The 22221-nt window shown below is 42.2% G+C and overlaps 1 protein-coding gene and 2 long non-coding RNA genes across 3 annotated transcripts in view; 1 reads left to right on the plus strand and 2 right to left on the minus strand.

Moving 5' to 3' along the window:
* Positions 1–22221, minus strand: part of LOC309636198 — a 937790-nt gene that overhangs the window by 797104 nt on the left and 118465 nt on the right. The gene's annotated exons all lie outside the window — the stretch shown is intronic.
* Positions 1–22221, minus strand: part of LOC309605229 — a 214495-nt gene that overhangs the window by 166257 nt on the left and 26017 nt on the right. The window lies entirely within an intron of this gene.
* Positions 8105–22221, plus strand: part of DPT (dermatopontin) — a 45007-nt gene continuing 30890 nt past the window's right edge. Inside the window, exon 1 of the mRNA XM_082402092.1 lies at positions 8105–9590. Coding sequence (XP_082258218.1) covers positions 9286–9590 — 305 coding nt within the window. The 5' untranslated portion in view covers positions 8105–9285. The remainder of the gene's footprint in view (positions 9591–22221) is intronic.

Genomic DNA, 22221 nt, shown 5'->3' on the forward strand with positions numbered 1-22221 from the left:
TGGCTGTCCCCTCTTCTAAGACTAGGTTCCAGTAACATCACCCTTTCCCTGCCCCTTCAGGCCTGGGAGCAGTATTTCAGCTCTTTCTAGTGTAGCTGACCTGGGGGTTCACCTTTAATCCTGCTCACACCTTTGCACATGGTTCTTTCATTTATTCTCTCCAGTCATCCCTCTTGAATATGTACCTGTTTCTTGCCTGGACCTGGCTGATATAAATGATAAGTGCCTGGATTCAATACAAGGGCAATTCTGAAGCATGGTGATGGTCCTCAGCACTGGACATCTGTCTCCAGTTGCTTGTGGCCCTTAGCTACGCAGTGGGAGAAGAATGTTCTTTTCAGTTGTGTGATGTTGGGAAGCATCACTGTGGTTCCTTCTTCAATGTGAAGCCAGTCCCACTTCCACCCACCAATCTTCTACCCTCATGGCTCATACCACTCCATCCAAATGCCCACTTTTGCAACTTGTTCCATTCGGGGAGAGAGCAAAGCTTTGTGTTCCACCAGACTTTAAAACATTATCTGCACCAGCTGATAACTTGGGCAAGTTTCTTTCTCAGCATCAGTCACCTCCTTTGAAAAACTGGGAAAAGTTGTCCTTCAAAGAACGCAAAGATGACATTCAAAATCATGAGTATAAAAGTGTGTGCCACAGTTAGACATACTGATGTAAGTGTGCAGGTCTGTGAGATGTCAGTTTTCTTAGTGCCTCCCACTGGTCAAGCCTAAGGACCCGAGGGCCGGAGGGCACTTTCACACAGTGCATTACGCTTCTCAGGGCCCAGGGCAGGAAAGAGAAGTAATCTGGAAAGAGGAATGGAGAATATCCATCACGTTACCTTGCAAAACCATAACTCATTTTTTTTTTTAATACCAGCCTCTCTTCAAGCACTTTCTACATACTGTCTTATTTAATTTTGTGTAGATTAAAGTAAAGTATGTGCATATATGTATGAGTGCATGAACGTGGGCACACCCGTGCATGCACACAGATACACACACAGACACACAGACACAGACACACACATACACCCTGCATGGCTTTGGCAACTCAATCAGTGCTTCTGCTTAGGTGAAGCAACCCCACTGTCCAAGAGGGTTGAATTATTTTGGTAGACGTTAATATTGCAGCATTTTAAAAAGCTGGGTTAGAAAATAGCAGTCATTAGCGTCCAGCGTGCTTGGCTCCAGGCTGTTGACAGGGAGGGGAGGAAGGCTGGGCTGCAGCCTTTGCTGTGGTTCTCAGTTCCTCTATGTCACTGTCTGCATGGGCTGTGTGTGAGCAGGAGGCCAGGGTGGGCCCCGTGCAAACAGGACTATAGTGCAAAGCCCTGACCGCAGCCCGCGTGCCATGGAGCCACGGACACACCTGGACCCGGACCGGCAGCTGGGTAGTTGTCAGAGGAGCCTTGCATGGTTCTGCCTCACTCACTCACTCGGGGAACAATATGAAATCAGACTCATTCTCAGGGAATGAATAGGCACCTAACCCTGTGGTTCTAGACTTTGTTATGCATTAAAGTCACGGTGGGAGTGGGGGTGGGGGAGCTCATTAAAAACACAGATTCCAGGGCCCTGTCCCCAGGGATTGCACTTCAGTAGGGTTGATGGGGCCGCAGGAATCTGCCTTTAGCACATTTTTCTGTGACTATGATGCAGGTGGTCTGTGGACCTCACTTTGAGAAATGCTGATCTGGAGTGGTCATGTGTTTTTAGAGTTGGGAGAGACAATAGGCTTCTTAGGTGACCAAGCCCATCCTCTGAAGGCCAGAAAGGTTAAGTGAGTTTACAACCCCAAAGAAGTACAAGTGCATCCCTGTGGGAATGGGAGCAAGAGAGTGACTCTTAGTTAAGGTAGTCAGGCAAGATCAGAGGAAGCGGCAGACAGACAGTGCTGGGGAAGCAACTGGCAGAGACAATGGAAATACTGTCTCCCTGGAGAGGAAAGTCACCTTCAGGGAAGCTCCTTTCCCTGTTAACACCCTGCCCCTGCGTGCTTCAGGATGGTCAGAGGGAAGGACGTGTTAAATGTGCATGAACTACAGGACACGTTCGTCGAGTCTCACGATGCCAAGCCCTCCATACCCCTGAGAGACCTGGCAGGGGTGCTGGGACTGACGGTCAGAGCAATGTGGGGTGCTTCAGGACCCTCAATCTGGAACTGGGAGACATGGGTTGATATCCAGACCCTGTCACCCAATGTCTGTAACTTGGGCCATTACTTCTCAAAGCCTCCATTTCCAAACTGGTAAATTGGAAATAATAAGGCCAGCTTTACCGCCTCCAATCAATGCAAGGATGAACTGATTCATGCTATAGCCCTGCCAATGGAAGAGACTAAATATTTACTGAGTGCCTACTACCTGCTAGATCATGTGGATTATATACATAGCTTTAAGCATTTAAAAGGCTTATGTCAAATTAGGAAATTTGACTTGGAATGACACCACTTAAGTGCTTTCTGAATGAATTATTTTCTTTTTTTCCTCATCTGTATCCATATCTTCCCAACGGGACATTCCTTTCAGCAGTGTTCTCTAGCAGATCATAAGCTCTTGATTACATGTATTCTGATTTCAACATGTTGTTTCACTTACAAGCACATAATATATTTACTACAGTGATATTTCCAGCAGCCTCCATGTCTCTGGGCTTCATTCATCCTCACAGATCCCCAAATACTAATTCGGCACTTAGACCTACCAGCTTCCTTCCATGAGCGTCTCAGAACCAACCTGGCTTGGCTCTCCCTTCACAATCTTGGTTCCAGTGCACGTGAAGGCCTCCTTCTCCACCATGAAGGCTCCTCCTTCTGCCTACTGCTTCCGAACCTCCTAAATTCTCCTCCCTCGCTCTCTGCCTTCATTGCTCAGCCCTGCCACTCACTCTCAGTGACCTCTGTCATCCACACTCATCACATGGACTAATGGAGCCCCTGACGGTGGTGAAACAACACCCTCCCAGTCTTGCTCATTTCCACACTAATTCTGCCAGTCACATATCTGCACAAGGATACTCAGCTGCCTGCAGAACCCTGGGCTGCTCAATCACACCGATTTGCATAACGATCCCCTCCGCTCCAGTGTCTAGTGTTTTTCTGAGGTGATAATGACAACCTCCGTTTGTGTCAAGCATTACAATTTACAAAGGCCTTGCCAGACCACAGTTTGATATGATTCTCACAATAATCTCATGGTGGTTATTATCTCTCATTTTACAGATAATAAAACAGGTTTGCCTAACCCAGTGGTTCTCAACCAGAGATGATTTTATTCCCCAGGGAATGTGCGGCAATGTCTGGAGGTATTTTTGGTTATCACATTTTGGAGAGGGGAGACCTACTGGCATCTAGTGGATAGAGGCCAGGGATGCTGCTCTACATCCTATAATGTACAGGACAGTCCCCACGACAAGGAATTATCTGGCTCAAAGTATCAATAGTGCCAAGCAAGATAAGCTGGTCTAATGTCGTTTCATTTACTTGTTGAACCAGGATTCTAACCCAGATATTTGGCGTCCAGGAACCCCTGCTCTTTTTAGAATCGTGTGCCACTGCTTTCAGGTCCTGCCACTACCTTGGTTAATATCATCTCCTCATTAAGAGAAGAAGACTGATGAATTCAATGAAGTTCCCTTGGTGCTTTGTACTAGCTATGAAAATTAGGGTCAGTTATTAATTCTCTCTGAACCTAATTTTCCTCAACCATAAAATGGTTATCCTAGAACTATTGGAAGATTAACTGGTCTGTCACATGTAAAGCACATGATTGAGTATCCAGCACACAGTAGGTGCACTTTATTCTACCCCTCCCAATCTTCTCTCCTCTCTCTTCTTAACTTCAGCTCTTCCTGAACTTCCTTAACTTTCTCTGCTGCCTGCAGTATGAGCATTTTAAACATTTTAGCTCTCAAGCCTAGCTTCAAATGGCAAAAATGTGGGTTCCATCATAGGAAAGCAAAGGATCACACAAAGAGAGGCAAGCTTCAGGAAGAGGAGGACAGCCTGGGTATACCAGGGCTATTCAAGACCTTCCTCAGCTAAACTGTGAAGCTGGCAAATATTCTTGTTTGGAGGAAAATATGAATGGTTCAGCAGACACTTGCCATCTTTCCTGAGAGTACATATATAAAGACCCTGTATTTTGGTCACATAGTGCTGCAGCCAAATCCTAATTATACACAGACGTTAAAAGGGAAAAAAGAAAGTGCCCCAAAATGGAATCCTCCAATAATTTCCAGTCAATATTTTAGGTTAAGTAATCTGTTCATCTGGGGTTACCACCTTCTCCCAGGCACTAGGATGAGCCATGCCTTCTGCCTTTCCAATAGCTTGTCCATGGAGCCAACAGGTCTTATCCAGATTGCTCTAGTAGATGTAGATCTGCTCTGGAGTGACATCGTGAGTATATACTGTTTTAACTAGCGATGTACAACAGGATCTGCCCCAATCCTAAAAGTAACTCACTCAGAGGGATGTGTTGATTCAAAGGCCTTTGTGGAGGCTCCCCGTTGAGATCAGGCCAAACAGCATATTCAGAATTTCTCAAGAAGGGATTATATGCCTGAGGAGGCTTCCAGGTAGGAGTGGATCCAGGCTCTAAAAACTCTCACCAGAGCAGCGGTGGCTTTCCATAGCTTTCTGAAGAACGTAGGCCTAATAACAAGTATGGGTGAGGATGTAGAGAAATTGAAACACTCATACCCAGCTGGTAGGAATGTAAAATGGTGCAGCTGCTTTGGAAAGCAGTCTGGCAGTTCCTCAAAAAGTTAAAAACAGAGTTACCATATAGCTCCAAAACTCCACTCTTAGGTACACAGCCAAGGGAAATGAAAACATACGGCCACACAAAAACTTGCATGTAAATGTTCATAGCAACATTGTTCATAGCCAAAAGGTGGAAACAACCCAAATGTCCATCAATTTGTGATGGATAAATATCATGCAGTATGTCCATACGGTGGAATATTGTTTGGCAATAAAAATAAATGAAGTACTGACACATGCTATAACATGGAAGAACCTTGAAAAAATGCTAACTAAAAAACAATCACAAAAGACCACATACTGAATGATTCCTTTTATATGAAATATCCAGATTAGACAAATCCGTAGAGACAGAAAGTAATTTTGTGGTTACCTAGGGCTAAAGGGTTGAGGAAAAATGGAGAGTGATTGCTAATGGGTACAGAATTTCTTGTTGGATGATAAAAATGTTTTAAAATTGATTGTGGTGATGGTGTTGGAACTCTGTGAATATACCAAAAGTCATTGAATTATATACCTTAAATGGTGAATTGTATGGTGGAAGGAATATATCTCAATAAAGCTATTAGAAGAAGGAGGAGAAGGAGAAGAAAGAAAAGGAGACAAAAAGGAAAAGGAAGAAGAATCATCCAGGCATTGGAATGCTCATTGGCAGAGTCTCTCCAAAACTTCTCAAGTTCATTACTGCTAGGAAGTGAGACAGTCCAGTGATTACGCTGTGGGCTCTGGAATAAATATGATTGAGCTGGGATCAGATAGGCGTTAGCATGACTGTATTACTCCTTACCAAGTGACTCCTGAAATTTAGGTAGAGTTTTCTGAGATAACTTGTGTGTAGTGGTTCTACAGCATGCATCAGATCACCTGGAGGGCTTGTAAAAATGAATATTGTTGGGCCCCACCCCAGAATGCCTGATTCAGTAGGTCTGGAGTAGGGCCAGAGAATTTGAGTTTCTAACAAGTTCTCAGGTGACACTGACGCTGAGGGTCCTAGAACCACACTTTGAAAACTACTGATCTAATACTGAGTTCTTGAAGTTCCCCAGGGCCTACTGAGCATACTTTGCCAACAACAGCAGAAATTCATAGTGCAAATTAGTATGTGTGATTTAATATTAATAACCTTATCAATATTTTGCATGGCAATTATTTCTAAATGTTGATATATAATTAGTGGACTGCAGTTTTGATGAAATGATGAATGGAATCACAGTCTAGGAATCAGAAGACCTGGGGGTCATGCCCTTCCAGCCCTAGGAATTTGAACCAAAAAAGTTCCTGACCACGGTTTTCTCATCTGTGGAAAACAAATCCCAATAATGCCTCACTAATATATACAAGGCTGTGAGAAAGATGATATGATAACCTAGTTGAAAATGCATGGTACATTGCATATGCGTTAAACTTACATTCTTAATGTCTGCTCAGGACAACCAGTCTCTGTGAAACTTCCAGCAATGGGCTGCAAGTCCTCAGTTTCTAGAATCCCCTGAGACACTGCATGAGCTAGGATACTATCAACTCTAAGTAACAAGAATCTATACCCAAACTAGCCTAAACTCTAAAGATGTTTACTTGTGCACATTACAGGGAGTCTAGCCATGGAAGCTGTAAACCGTAAGATAAAAGAGGTCTGCAGACAATGGGGAACAGGCAGGGCCTGGAAATTGTTGGGAAATGAATGTATGATAAAGATGAGTGCTTGCAATGATTTGCATTGTCTCTTGGAGCTCTTTAAGTCTTAAGATTGCTCATAAGTCATATCCAGAACGCAGGATATAACTCATGAGCATCAGGATGGTCCGTTTTAAAACCTCTACAGTAGTGGTTCTCAACCTTGGCTGTACATGCAAATCATACAGGAAGGTTTTAAAGGATACTCTTGTCTGGACCTGGTTCAAAAGTTTCTGATCTGATGGATCTGGGGTGAGGCTCAGACACTGGTGTCTTTCAAAAGTTCCCCAGGTAATTCTTAAGTGCTGACAGGGTTGAGAATAATTGCTCCAGAATATCATAAACCAAAGTGGTTGCCCTAAGCTTGAAGGACTCCAGCTGCCAGCACTGGGGAGTTACTTAGGGATAGGAGTGATAGGACAGTGGTCCCTAATCTTTCTGGCAGCAGGGACCGGTTTCAAGGAAGACAGTCTTTCCACAGACGGGCGGGGGAGGGGGGCAGGGGAGCGGGGGAGCTGGGAAGGGTTTTGGGATGATTCAACTGCTTTACATTTATTGTGCACTTTATTTCTATTATTATTACATTGTAATATATAATGAAATAATTATACAACTCACCATAATGCTGACAGAAGGTAGAGTTCAGGTGGTAATGAGAGCAATGAGAAGCAGCTCTAAATACAGATGAATCTTCACTCACTCACCCGCCATTCACCTCCTGCTGCATGGCCAGGTTCCTAACAGGCTGCAGCCCAGGGGTTGGGTACCCCTGTTATTGGAGAAGGTGGTACTAAAACAAAACTGGGACTCATGCCTATTCAGCCCAGAGCCTCTTCCCCTCCCTTTGATAACTACATCACCAGAGCAAATTACATGCTCAACACACACACACAAATATACACACGTTTGCTTTCCTCCCATGTGTGACTTTCTCCTTCAAGGTTACCTTAATCTAGCCTGAATGCCATCTGGTAAATGTGCTATAAGTTGACAAGGGGTGGAATTCATAGGGTGATTTTTTTTTCCCCTGGATCCACATTTCTTTAGGAAAGTGGTTATTAAACTTTGGTGTGAGTAAGAATCACGTGGAAGAATTTTTTAATGTAGATACCTGGGCATCACCTGTGAGGTTATGATTTACTAGGTCTGGAGTGGAGCCCAGGAATCTGCATTTTAACAATCTTCACAGGAGCTTGAGAAATCATTGGTCTACAATCACAATTTTAAGAAACTTCCTTAGGGACAGCCTTGATGAAAAATGGGAAATACTACCCACTTAGGAGATGCCCAAAGGGCTCAAGAAATTTGAACAGCTAAATCACCAAAGAAAACAGACAGATGACCAATACACACATGAAAAGATGCTCAAAATCATTAGTCATTATGGAAATGCAAATCAAAACCTCACTGAAATACCACTGGAAACCTACTAACTTGTTAAAATGGTTAAAATAAAAGAAACTGCAATTTTTCTGGGAGGGATGCATGATAGTTCAGCACTTTAGAAATCAGGTAGTTTCTTACAAAGTTAAATATACACTTAATCCAGTATTCTCACTCCTAGATATTTGCCCAAATGAAATAAAAATTTCATCACACAAAAACCTGTTCATGGATGTTTATAGTAGTTTTATTCATAATTACTAAAAGCTAGGGAAAAAAACAAATGTCTTTCAACTGGTAAATGTATAAGCAGTCTGTAGTACTGCCATACCATAGAATACCACTCAACAGTGTAAAGGAATGAACTATTGACACTAACACACAACAATATGGATGGATCCAGAAAGCATTTTTCCTAGTGAAAGGAGTCAGACAAAAGACAACATATTGTATGATTCCATCTATTTGACATCCTGGAAAAGGCAAAACTACAGTGACAGAAAGTAGATCAGTGGTTACCAGGGGCTGGGTATTGGGAAGGACTTGACTACCAAGGGGCATAAGGGGCCTAGAGGGTTGAGGGAACTGTTTTGTGTCTTGATTATGGTACTGGTTGAATGACCGTATGCTGAACATTGGAAGAGATGAATTTTATTATATGTAAATTATACCTCATTAAAAAGAAAACTCAACACAGAGGGGAAAACCACCAAAGAATAAAAAGTGGTTTTATTTAAATTAAACTCATGATGTATTTGACAGCCGAGCACAGTTTCTAGGTGTAGATGGGTCCAATTTCAGCAGCTCAGAAGGATGCTTAAATGTAGTGATAATGCCCAACTTATCTCTCCAGGGGCCCATAGTACTTCCATATGTGACTTAAAAATTCTCAGAGTAGCCTGCAAACTGGCATTCCGTGCTTATACTCGGGGTTAAAAGATGTTGGGCTGAGAACTTAGAGCAGGCATCTAGCCTTGCAGAAATCTAAATAACTCTGACCCTTCAACCTATTATTTTGGTGTTTTGAAATCACTTTCTGCATATTTGTGTGGTCCTGGAAGGCTGGTTTGGAGACCAAATACAGGGGTTTGCTAGTGGTGGGTGGGGTAGGGAAGAGAGAAGTGAAGTGCTAAGAGATGTGGGATAAATTTGCTCCTTTTTTCAAGTGAATGTTTCTGAGGAGTGTGAAGCCATTTGCTTCTATAATCTATCTGCTAAGTTGTTCCTTCTCTAGGGAGTTTCTTCCATTTGCGTGTTCCGTACGTTTTCTTAGAATTCCACCTTAAAACAAACTGAATGTACTTACGGCCAATATCTCCACGCTGAAAAGTTTTGCTTAAACGATGACACACTGCAGTTGGAGCCTGCTCACCCACATCTGGAAGCCACATGTCAGCAGCAGCTCTATAAAACCAGCAGCCCAGCAGACACAGGGTGACATTTTTTGCCAGAAACCCAGACAGCATGGACCTTGCTCTTCTGTGGGTGCTTCTGCCACTGGTCACCGTGGCCTGGGGACAGTATGACGACTACGCGTACTCATATCAGCAGTACCATGACTATAGTGATGATGGGTGGGTGAATCTGAACCGGCAGGGCTTCAGCTACCAGTGTCCCCATGGGGAGGTGGTGGTGGCCGTGAAGAGCATCTTCAACAAGAAGGAAGGTTCTGACAGACAGTGGAACTACGCCTGCATGCCCACGCCTCAGAGCCTCGGGGAGCCTACAGAATGCTGGTGGGAGGAGATCAACAGGGCTGGAATGGAATGGTAAGAGCCAGCAGGCTGCACACGGCCGGTATTATCGCAGCATATCCCTCTCACTGGGGGATGCTTGACGCTCAGGGAACAGCACTTACTGGAGACTGGGCAAGTTCTACAAGGAACCTTTCCATTGCATGCTCTGGGTGGGGCAGGGCCACTGCTGGGCAGACTGCATTACAGGGCAAAAACCCAGAATGGGGGGTGTCCGTGGCAGATGGACTCCTCTGTGGTTCTGTTCCTTCCAGAAGCAGCCCTACTCTCAGTTTGGTCCAGGACTAGTATGGGTCTGCAAAACGTTTACCAGTTCGCCGAAAGTTAAGTACAGAAATTGAAAGTATTTCTGGAACTTTATAGCAATTTAACATTGCTGTGACATCCAAGTGACATTTTAGTTTGGTAGTAATTTATTTTGACTGTTTTACAAAAGTATTGGTACCCAATAGTTTGGGGAAAAGAAACAATGGGACGTTCACCACAGACAGTTTGAGAAATATTGATTGAGAGCAAACGAATGGGGAGAGGGGTCAAAGAAGCTTAGGCAAAGAGAAGTGAAATTAAATAGCTCTCTCCTGCTCCGATTAAATGTGCTCTCTCAGTTTTGAGTACCAAGGTCCTTCTCTCTGTCTGAATTTAAAATGGGTTTCATTGCTGGGAAATAGTTTACTAAAGTCTTTTGGGGAGAAGGACTGTTCTCTTCTGACTGGGCTCTGCCGTGGTTAAGGACATGGAAATGGTCTGAGCCTGTGTCTTCACTGTGCCGTGTGACTGTCTTACCCTAGTACTTGGTCAGAGCCCATCCTAGGAGCTATGGTCTGTGAGGCCAGTTAATCACAGCAGCCAGGATGAAAGCAGGACCACTGGGTGGGTCGGGGAAATGGGTGGAAACAGACCCTGTGGAAGGCCAGCCTGGGGAAGAGGAAGCCCAACTGGCAGCCTGCTGTTATGGTAACTGTAGAGAGAAGATTCTATGAGGACTCCCAGCACGCATGTGGTATAATGGGGGTTAGGGGTGGTCAAGCACAAGACTCTGAGGGTCACTCCAGCAGCCACAGAACAATGATGGGAGATCAAGAGGAAAAGACTGATGGGTGGAGGGGACCCCTCAGTAACAAAAACAGCGGCCATTGATTGAGTGCTTACCCTGAGCAAGCACCATGCTGGGTGATTTATATGGATTATCTCATTTAATGCTCAAAACAAATCTCGAAGTCATTTTATAGGTAGACAGAACGCAGTCTAGAGATCAGGGGTTTCCTCAGCTGGGAAGTGGTAGAGCAAGGATTTGGATCCAGTGAGTCTCAGCTCCAAAGTGTATGTGCTTAGCCATGGTGATGGGTGAGACAGACTTGAGAGTCTGCTCCCTCTGCCCAGTGTGGGCTCAGTCAGCACAGCCGGGGCCACAGGACTGGACTCAGGGCAGTTCTTCATCCTGGGGAGGGAGGGCTCTGCAAATCACAGCAGTAGCCAGCCCTGGAGGGATTGGACCAGCTTGATTACTACCATGACTGAGGAGGGGCTCAGCCAGCCTGTGGAAGGGATGGGGAGAGGGTCACACAGGCAGCTTCAGGTCGGGGGCCCCATTATTGGGTCTTTCCCATCCCCCCCACTGCCTCTAGTGAGCAGATTTAATTATCCAAAACCCCTTCTGACAGATGGCTGGCTCAGAATCCAGCCTCACCTCCATGACTGACAGTCTCCAGTGGTTCCCAGTAGCCAGGCCAGTTGCCTGGCACAGAGCACGGGGATGACCAAATTACAACTGTCTGTCTAATCCTCCAACTTAGGGGGCTATCATATGGGTGGGGCCCCTCTCTAATGTTCCCCTTGTAGAGCCACAGCAAAACACACTCAGATGATTTCTTAAATCCCAAAGGAAGAACCCTGGGCTCTGAATCAGGAGGCCTGGATTTAGATCCTGGTTCTAAAGACAACTTGCCGGGTGACCTTGAACCACGGGTTCAGCTCTCTAGGCTCCCACCGCATTTGGAAAGTGAGCGGTCAGACTGCATGATCTCGCAAGGCTCCATGGCTCCAATTCTCTTTCCTCTGCTTGGCTCTGAAAAGACAGTTGGATTTTTCTTTCATTCTGTTGATTCTTGTGTTTACCCCTGCTAGGGAGAGAAGGCAAGTTATGTTTAGTTTCAAACTTGCCAGCGTGTGACTGGTTTGTCATTAACTCCCAAACTATTTGAAGAAAAGCATGAGAGGGAGTAGAAATTATATGATTTTGTTTGACCAATGCGGGTCGAATGAGAAGCTGACCGGCACGATCTCTCTTCCACCTTCCCTTCTTCTACATTTTTGAGTATGCAGAGTCAAATGATATCTGTTTTCTTTCTCCCTTTCCACCCTCTGTTTTCTCATCTGCTCCTCCATTAATCACAGAGTAAAAAATGTACAAACATGAAAAACAGTAGGACTCAGCTGCCCCAGAACTGATCCCAGTTATCCCAGAGGCATTTTTGTTGGATGATTATTGCTTTGAGTTTAGACTCCAGTCTCTGAAAAATCTGGAAGGAAAGAAATTGCTCATAAAGTGGGGAGCAGTTATATCTTCCCGTTGGCTGCAGGGTCTTAATCTGTTCTGGAGGAAGAGTTGACAGTTTCGTGCAATTTGGCTGCCTTGTATAACTACATTAGCTTGCAGGCTTATTTTAGAAGGGGACGAGGAATCTTGAACACAGATGTGACAACAGTACATAGGGTCTGCTAAAGACACTTGCTAATTGGAGCGCAGTCTTTAAAAAGTGCTTCTGTCATGGCTGAGTGACTTGTAACACTGCTGTTTTGTTAGGGTTTCTCTGTTGAAAATCACTTCTTCAGTTGGCAGATTCTGAAGTGTGCATGCTGGTCCCTCACTAACAACTGCTTGGAAGATTTACCTGGGTTCCATGAGTGGCATTTTGCCATCTCAGAGCATGCCTCAGTTGTTCTTGGGGAGTCTTCTCAAGCCTGGGTTGACCCAGGCTGTAGAACATGTGGGTCCTGTGTGGAACAAGATGAAACTGGAATTTTTTAGTGAGGCTGAGCTGGAGTGTGGTGGAAGGGGCTCTGGTCTTAGAATCAGGAAACTTTGATTTGCAGCTCCTGTTTCTATCATCTCGGAGCTCTGTGGTCTTGGGCATTCAGTTTCTCATTCTGGAAAAAAAGAAAAGAGTGTGACACCCACCTCACAAGCTGTCAGAGGGTGTTACCGTGATGCTTACAGGAGAAAGTGTAGGAGAACTCTAGAACAAATCTAAATCTAAAACAAATTCCTGGCACATCATGGACAGTCAATAAAGATTTTGTGAATCTGAAATTTGATGAGGCTAATTTGAGGCAAACCAGCTTTACATGGAGTCTGAATTCAGAAGAAGAGCATTCAGTATATTGGCATCTGCTTTTTCCCCAGGGCTTCAAAGAATTCCCAAGAAGATATTTCAAAATGGCAGCTTGTTTTAGAGCTAATTATTTGAATTTATGAATTTACCAAAGATACATCACATGATAGAGAAGAGGAAACCATGTTCCTTCCACAACATTCCAAAATCATGAGCTACTCCAAATTTTGGCAGTTTTATCCTTGGCTAAGGTACAAGCCCACATAAGAGCATATAATTCAGCCTGTTAGGCTGAAGTAGCCATAGATAAAGGTACTGCCTCAACAATATCAAAAGAAGTTGCAATAGCATATTCAGCACAATATTTGCCATTGTCATCTTTTAAATAAGAACTACTAGTGAACAATGAATAGTGAACATTACCCAAAGAATTTCCTACAGATCATTTACAAGGAGTCAGTAGGTGATCCATCAGTGTTAAGCAGTCAAGAGGAACTTCATCAGTGACAGAGGGGAGAAGAGTAGTAGAATTAAGATTATTACAACATAAAAGAGTGATGTGAGGAACAGCTAACAAAAGGACTTCTTATGAAGTGAGGAAGCTGAGAAATGTTGAGTGTGATGAGAATTTTCAGGAGAGCTTCTACTGAAATGGTTAAATGGTCCTGGACAAACCTCCACTCTCAGTCCTTAGGTTTTCTCAAAAGTAAAATAAGAGCATTACAGGGACTAGTTAAGGGACAGTGAGGCCTTGAGCCTTGTAATCTTCTAATATGGTTTTTATGCCTTGAAGGGCTTCTTTACTTACAGGATGTTGATTAATTCTGGGAAGAGGTTTTAAGAGATCTATTTGAATCTTGATGGGAGGTGGGCTGTGAATTTTGCCAATAAGGAGGGTGGTAATTGATTCAATAGGGGCAGATGATCAGTGTTTCCAGAATAAACTCTAGTACCATCAAAAACAAAGCAAATAAAAGATGTCAAAGAGTCATTTAATTCACCTGGTTGGCTGCTTTGATAACTACTGTCAATTCTAGAATTGCTTTCTCCTTTTGGGAGAAAGAAAGTTCTATATACTTCTCTAAGAAGTCTTGACCTAATAAATGGATGGGCAGAGAAACTAAGGAGAAAGGGGTATGTGTCTTTCAAAGGGCCTAAACAAAAGGGAATACGTTCAAGGACAGAAACCTCTTGAGGTTTGTTAGAGATCCCTACTATTTGAATTTTTTTAGTACTACACGACAAGGGGTGATTGATAGTAGAGGGGTTGAGTACCAGGAGTGTGGCTCCAGTGTCAGTGAGGTCTGGAAGAGATTTATCCCCCATCTGGAGAAACGTTCTTCAAGTCAGTTAAGAGGGAGGATTAGGAAGAGCTCCTATAGTTCCCAGGAGCTTAGTCACTGAGAACTGGGAAGATGTTGGAAAGGCTGATTAGAGGGCTGAAGGCACCTAAAGCACTTAAATTTGTAGCAAATACTTTTCCAATATCCTGGCTTTTTGCAATAATAGCAGAAACTTGGGGTGGGGGTGGGGGTCATTTAGGGGCCTTCACTTGCTGGAGTTGAAGGTTAAGAATTTTGTCAGTCTTCCTTTTAGGTGACTCATTTAAAGTATGAGAGAGCTGGTTTATCAGATTAACTGAATCTGGAGTGGACAGATTTTCCTGTTCCGTCCTGGTCCTTTTTACCAGAAGGGAGATGTTCTGGGTCAGCCTATTACTAAACATAGAGTTACAAGCTACATGGGTGGAATCAACATCTGAAGAAAGACCAGAATTTGCTTTAAAAATAATATGAAATCGATTGTAATAGTCATAAACATGTTCATCAGATTTTTGTGTGCAAGCCTGAATTTTGTTCCAATCAACAGGCTTTGGAAAAGCCCTAGGAATTGCTCAATGAAGTCACTTATTGATTGTCTGAGCCTGATCATATAATAAGTTAGTGGGCTGGTCTCATGGTTGTACTTCTAGAGACCTTTCGGGCTTTCCTCTACTAACAGTTTTCATTCAATGCTGCTCCTGGTCTTCACCTACAAGCATATGAACAAGCTGATGTAAGTCTTAGAAACCAGGTTGATAAATTTGAATGACTATATTAATTCAGCAAATCTGTGAGGATCTCCAGTTACTTTGGGAGAATCTCTGACCATGACTCGCAGTTCAGCATTAGTCCAGGAAATATAAGAAATTAAGGGTTTAGCCTCTGGATCCCCAAAAGGCTTAATTTTAAAGGGATAGGTTCTGATAGGTTCAGAGGAAAAGAGAGTGGGGAGAGTTTCAGAGAAAAGGGGAAGTCTGGCAAGAGAATTAGTATTGGGGAACTGGGGATGTAAGGGAGGTGTAGGCAGGCAAAAAGAAGGGAAGGGGGGAGGCTGGCACTGGAGGTGGGGCCCGAGCAGGAGGAGCTGAAGGAGTGAGACAAGACAGTGCTGGAGATGGAGCCTGAGACAGAGAAGCCAAGGAAGAAGAGCCTGAGGCTTCGGGAGCCATGTTATCTTTCTTTAATTGTTTACCTTAGTTCATCTTAAAATCTTATTTTGCAAAGATGCAATTTTAGGCTGCTGATAATGTTTGGAAGCCTAAAGATACCAATCAAAATAGGCATTCCATTTCGTTTTGGAAATTTTAGAGCTATGGTTGTCCAATTTGGTTTTAAGAAAAGTACGTTTAGGGATTTCAAAAGTTCCTCATAATGGTCATTGATATTCTAAATTGCTTTCGGTTAGGTCAATCCAGTTTGGTTAGACATGCACATGAAGAAGGACCTTGGTTTTCAAACATAAAATGGGCCAGGATCCCTGTAGGAAAGGGGTACCCTCAAAATATTTAGATAACTGGGATCCTATTTCTCAGAGCTTTTTCTCTAGAGTAAAATAATTCTTTTCAAACAACTTAAGCAGCTCAAATAGCTCAAACAGCCTGCAGGCCTAATACCAGCCAGTTCTAAGGGAACAGTCTAGTCCTGGAAGAGCCAGGCAGGAAGCTGCCCAGCACAGTTCCAATAGAACAGCCCCTATTCCTGAACGAATGGGCTGATGGCTAGCCAGTTCAAGCTGGATCAGTCTGATTTCAAAAATCAGGCCAAAGTGCCAAATGAGTAGTCGCATACAGAACAAGGTCTTAACCAAAAAAGATGAAACCTTAAAACAGATCCCAAATAAAACCTGGAGAGCTTCAAAACGCAAAGAGGGTGAAGCTCCGATCCAGGAGAAAGACTTGCCCTCAAACCCCGGGGTCAGTTAGAAAAGCAGTGAGCAACAATGAGCTCAATGTGGTACCACACCTGTTTGCTTACAAGCCTCAGAGTAATCGGGGGTCTTCACTGGACCCCCATATGGAACAACAAAATGTTGACCTAAACCAAATAGACGTCCAGTTATAACTCCAGAAAAAAATGGGTTTATTTGGATGAGCAAAGAATTGCAATTTGAGGTCTACAACTATAGTGAGGCATGCACAAGTCCCCTGCAAAATGGAGAGGAGAAAACTCTTTTATAGAGGGGAAAAGGAAGTTGGGGGGCCTATAGTAAACAGAGTTCATGGCTTTTCATTGGTTGCATTATGACAATCTCTCATTGGCTGAGCTCTTGCCAGGCAAGAAGAGGAAATCTTTCTTCTTCTGTTGGGTCTGCTATCTTTGAAGGGTATGAGAGCACTCTTTTCTGGTCTCCTGACTCTAATTGAGGTTTCTGCTTATTAATTTTTTATAGTAGGAACTCAGTTTTCCATAATCTGATTCTAACTGAGACCAAGGTTCTGTCTAGTATGGAGCAATCCGTCCTGATTCATTATTCTGATCATTCAGTACACACAGTGCTCACCTCTTCAGAGAAGTTTTCCCAGACCACCTCCTCTAAACCAACGTCTCTCACACTCTACTCCCCAAACTGCGTTATGTTTCCTGCAGTGCTCTTGTCATTACATGATTTGTATTTATAGTTTGTCCCCTTCAGATTATAAGCTTCATGAATGTAGGGACTTCTTCCCATTCACCACTGTATAGAATATTGCCCAGCACTAGAATAATGTTGGCACATAGTAGGCCCCACTAAATATGTAGCAAAAGACCAAATAAGACTAGTTAGTGCATCGAGAAGCCCACAGTGCCCTCAACAAAGAAGCCTGAGATCTTCCTGCAAGGGAAACCATTTTGCTTACATTTTTTGATTTAATTTTTTATTTTATATTGGAGTATAGTTGATTTACAATGTTGTGTTAGTCTCAGGTGTACAGCAAAGTGATTCAATTATACATATGCATATATCCATTCTTTTTCAAATTCTTTTCCTATATAGGTTATTACAGAATGTTGAGTAGAGTTCCTTGTGCTGTATAGTAGGTCCTTGTTGATTATTTTCTATATAGTAGTGTGTATATGTTAATCCCAAACTCCTAATTTATCCCTCCCCCCCCCAGTACATATATACAGTGGAATACTACTGAGTCATAAAAAAGAATGAAATAATGCCATTTGCAGCAACATGGATGGACCTAGAGATTATCATACTAAGTGAAATAAGTCAGACAGAGAAAGACAAATATCATATGATATCACTGATATGTGGAATCTAAAAATATGATACAAATGAATTTATTTACAAACAGACAGACTCACAGACTTCAAAAACAAACTTATGCTTACATTTTTGATTCTCAATGTTCCAGTGTCTATAATATGGGGCTCAACTTTATTGTACACATTTCATTTTGGCTTCTTGCATTCACCGCCATGCAGGATCATCTTTTTTGACTTCCTGAAGTTCTCTAAACCATGCGCAGAGGATGGCTGACACACTTGTTACCTCAGGATAAATTCTTTATTAGGTTTCCATTATCCCCCAAATCTTAATGTCCCAATATGCTTTTAAAAATACAATAGTAAAACTCTTTATTGCAAAAGCCATACGGGTTAAATGCTACATGGTATCCTGGTTTGGATCCTGTAACAGAAAAAGTGCATTAATGGAAAACCCGGTAAAACCTAAATGAAGTCTGGAGTTTAGTGGTGTACAATGTTAATTTCTTAGTGTTCATAAAGGCACAAGAGTGATGAAAGATAACTTTAGGGTAAGCTAGGTGAAGGGCATACATGAATCCTATGTATTATCTTTACAAATCTTCTGTATCTCAAAAATTATTTCAGAATTAAAAGATTAAAAAATAAGGATGCAGGCTGGTAGAGTACATATTGGGAGTTTAAAAGGCAGAGTGTAACAGAATCACAAAATCTCAGCACTGGGAGGGATCTCATGTAAAATCTAGAACAACCTCCCTACATGATAGATTAGGGATTAAAGCCAAGAGTGAAGCAATTGAAAAAGCAATGAAACAGGTACATTAAGTATAAGTGCTATTATCTTAATCCTAATTGATATGGTGCTTTATAGCTTATAAAGTATTCCTCATTCATACATTCATTTGCTTATTCATTCACTACCAAATGTTTATTATCACAAACTTTGCCAGACTCCAAGATTATGAAGATAAATAACATACAGTCTATGCCCTTGTACTACTCATGGTCTAATCTTATTTGATCTTCACAATAATACTGCAAGGCAGCATTACTGTTTTCCCCATTTTATACATGAAGGACCATGGTTCAGAAGCATTAGGAGACTTGCCTGCTCATAGCTAGTGCAGAGGTGGAACCCAAGCCACAGTGCTGATGCCACAGTGCTGCCGGTGAATATTAAATGTTGGTGGTATTTTTGGTCTTGGATAAAGTTGTAGTGAGTTCTGGGCTAAAGAAGATATCACATCTATGTAAGATTGTCTTCTGAGGGAAACAAGGTTGAGTGTGGGAGAATAGAGTTATAGCAGATCTAGGATTCTTGACAACTTTCCATCTTGGTCACTGTCCTGAGATCTAGGAATCAATTGTCTGAGGGAACTTGGGCTTTGCAAAATGGCTCTTGGCTGTGCTCTTAAGGATGGTAAACGTTCACTCCTCCCAGTAGGGGATTTGCTTCTGTCTGCATACTTGTCAGATATAATATTCCTAATGAATAAGAGATTTCCACAGAGTTAGGATACTTTTCTCTCTCTCTCTTTTTCTCTCTCTCTCTCTCTCTCTCTCTGTGTGTGTGTATGTGTGTGTTTCTTCGAGGTATCTTGAAGTAATGGAAAGAATATGGACTTTGGAGACAAACAGAACAGTTCTCAAAATGCAGCCCCACTACTAACTTTAGGAAAGTCATGTCAACTTTCTAAGCCTCAGCTTCTACTTCTACAAAGACAATGCCCCAGAATTGTTGTGAGAATAAAACGAGATAATATATATGTATTAGTGGCTGTGTGTCCTTTGGGGAATTACTTAACCTCTCTAAACCTGAGTTTCCTTATCCATCAAATGGTGGTGGTGGTAGGGAACTGATTATCCAAGCCCATTTCACGGGATTGTTTTGGTGATTAAAATAATTAATGCAGGTATAGTGCTTAACACAATGCCTGGCACATGGTAAGTCCTTTATAAGAGTTATTTATCCTTACTATTATGACTACTCTCTAGAAACTGAAACTCAAAGAGATAACTATCACACAGTTGGTAAATTATAAAGCTGGAGTTGAAATATACAAATTGCTAGATTACAAAGACCATTGACAGGTACCATTTTGTTTTGGGAACATATAATTCAGTATACATATTAAGCGTACAATATGAGTGTCAAATATTTTTCACATTTCAGATAACACAGTGGTAGATTAGATCTCTTGGTTAACAAATATTGTAAATAATTGTGGTTAATTAAGCCTGAAATCCCTGCATGACCTGGAATTGTTCTCAGGCCAAAAGTGATCTCAGGACATAAATGCATCTCGTAATATAACCTGGATCTTCACAGAGGCCTTTGGGTTAGCCTCTACTGCTTGTATTTTTCTAAAACAGGGCAGGAGTTTGTGTTTTGGGAAGAATTTCTATTTCTCCCTTTTCCTGTCCTATGGCTTTCTATCCAGAGAAGCTGTTCAGCAGTTCATTTCTGATTCACCATCTTGAAACCTGCTAGATACTAGCAGAATTAAAACCCGACAAGGAGAAGATAGCAGAACTCTTACCCAGATGTAGGCAGGAAGAGAGCAGACTGAATATAACTCAGCATTATTTAAAGAGACTGTTCATACCCCCATCATTGTGGCAGGGGGACCAGTAATCGGTGGTACAGTGTTTACCTTCAAAACCCCTGCACTATCCCACCATGAGATGGTTCAGAGATAGTACATGTTAGGTGAAATGTGTGATGGTGACATCAACGTGTCATGAGGAAGAAAAATCAGTAAGAGTTAGAATTGTCAAGAAAGGAAGATTTCTTGGAGCAGGTGAGCTTGAAATTATGTTTTATTATCTACTTTCTAAGGCTAATCTCACTGCCCCACTGGAAGAGTTCAACCTTGAAAATTCCTAATGTAGGCTCCAACAGGAAGTGTTTTGTGGAGACTAGGCTGTAGCTTCTCTTTCCATTTAACTGAAAATATTTATGATAATAGTAATAAGAACAACTACTACCTTTCCTGCCTTACTGCCTTTCTTTTTTTTTTAAAAAACATCTTTATTGGAGTATAATTGCTTTCCACTGTTGTGTTAGTTTCTGCTGTATAACAAAGTGAATCAGCTATATGTATACATATACCCTATATCCCTTCCCTCCCTCTTGTATCTCCCTCCCACCTTTCCTATCCCACCCCTCTAGGTAGTCACAAAGCACCGAGCTGATCTCCCTGTGCTAGGCAGCTGCTTCCCACTAGCTATCTATTTTACATTTGGTAGTGTATATATGTCCATGCAACTCTCTCACTTTGTCCCAGCTTACCCTTCCCCCTCCCCGGGTCCTCAAGTCCATTCTCTACATCTGAATCTTTATTCCTGTCCTGCCCCTAGGTTCATCGGAACCAATTTTTTTAAGATTCCGTATATATGTGTGAGCATACAGTATTTCTTTTCTCTTTCTGACTTACTTCACTCTGTATGACAGACTCTAGGTCCATTGACCTCACTACAAATAACTCAATTTCGGTTCTTTTTATGGCTGAGTAATATTCCTTTGTATATATGTGCCACGTCATCTTTATCCATTCATCATCTGTCAATGGACACTAAGGTTGCGTCCATGTCCTGGCTATTGTAAATAGTGCTAAAATGAACATTGTGCTACATGACTTTTTGAATTATGGTTTTCTCAGGGTATATGCCCACTAGTGGAAATGCTGGGCCAAAGAGTAGTTCTATTTTTAGTTTTTTAAGGAAACTCCATATTGTTCTCCATAGTGGCTGTACCAATTTACATTCCCACCAACAGTGCAAGAGGGTTGCCTTTTCTCCACACCCTCTCCAGCATTTATTGCTTGTAGGTTTTTTGATCATGGCCATTCTGACCACTGTGAGGTGATACCTCATTGTAGTTCTGATTTGCATTTCTCTAATGATTAGTGATGTTGAACACTTTCATGTGTTTGTTGGCTACCTGTATATCTTCTATAGAGAAATGTTTATTTAGGTCTTCTGCCCATTTTTGGATTGGGTTGTTTGTTTTTTTGATATTGAGCTGCATGAGCTGCTTGTAAATTTTGGAGATAAATCCTTTGTCGGTTGCTTCAGTTGCAAACATTTTCTCCCATTCTGAGGGTTGTCTTTTCGTCTTGTTTATGGTTTCCTTTGCTGTGCACAAGCTTTTAAGTTTCATTAGGTCCCATTTGTTTATTTGTGTTCTTATTTCCATTTCTCTAGGAGGTGGGTCAAAAAGGATCTTGCTGTGCTTTATGTCATAGAGTGTTCTGCCTATGTTTTCCTCTAAGAGTTTTATAGTGTCTGGCCTTATATTTAGGACTTTAATGCATTTTGAGTTTACTTTTGTGTATGGTGTTAGGAAGTGTTCTAATTTCATTCTTTTACATGTAGCTGTCCAGTTTTCCCAGCACCACTTATTGAAGAGACTGTCGTTTCGCCATTGTATATTCTTGCCTCCTTTATCAAAGATAAGGTGACCATATGTGTGTGGGTTTATCTCTGGGCTTTCTATCCTGTTCCATTGATCTATATTTCTGTTTCTGTGCCAGTACCAAACTGTCTTGATTACTGTAGCTTTGTAGTATAGTCTGAAGTCAGGAAACCTGATTCCTCCAGCTCCTTTTTTCTTTCTCAAGATTGCTTTGGCTATTCAGGGTCTTTTTGTCTCCATACAAATTTTAAGATTTTGTTCTAGTTCTGTAAAAAATGCCATTGGTAATTTGATAGGGGTTGCATTGAATCTGTAGATTGCTTTGGGTACTAGAGTCATTTTCACAATGTTGATTCTTCCAATCCAAGAACATGGTATAT

This window comes from Balaenoptera borealis (assembly GCF_965194805.1).
Source record: "Balaenoptera borealis genome assembly, chromosome: 1".
NCBI classification, from domain to species: domain Eukaryota; kingdom Metazoa; phylum Chordata; class Mammalia; order Artiodactyla; family Balaenopteridae; genus Balaenoptera; species Balaenoptera borealis.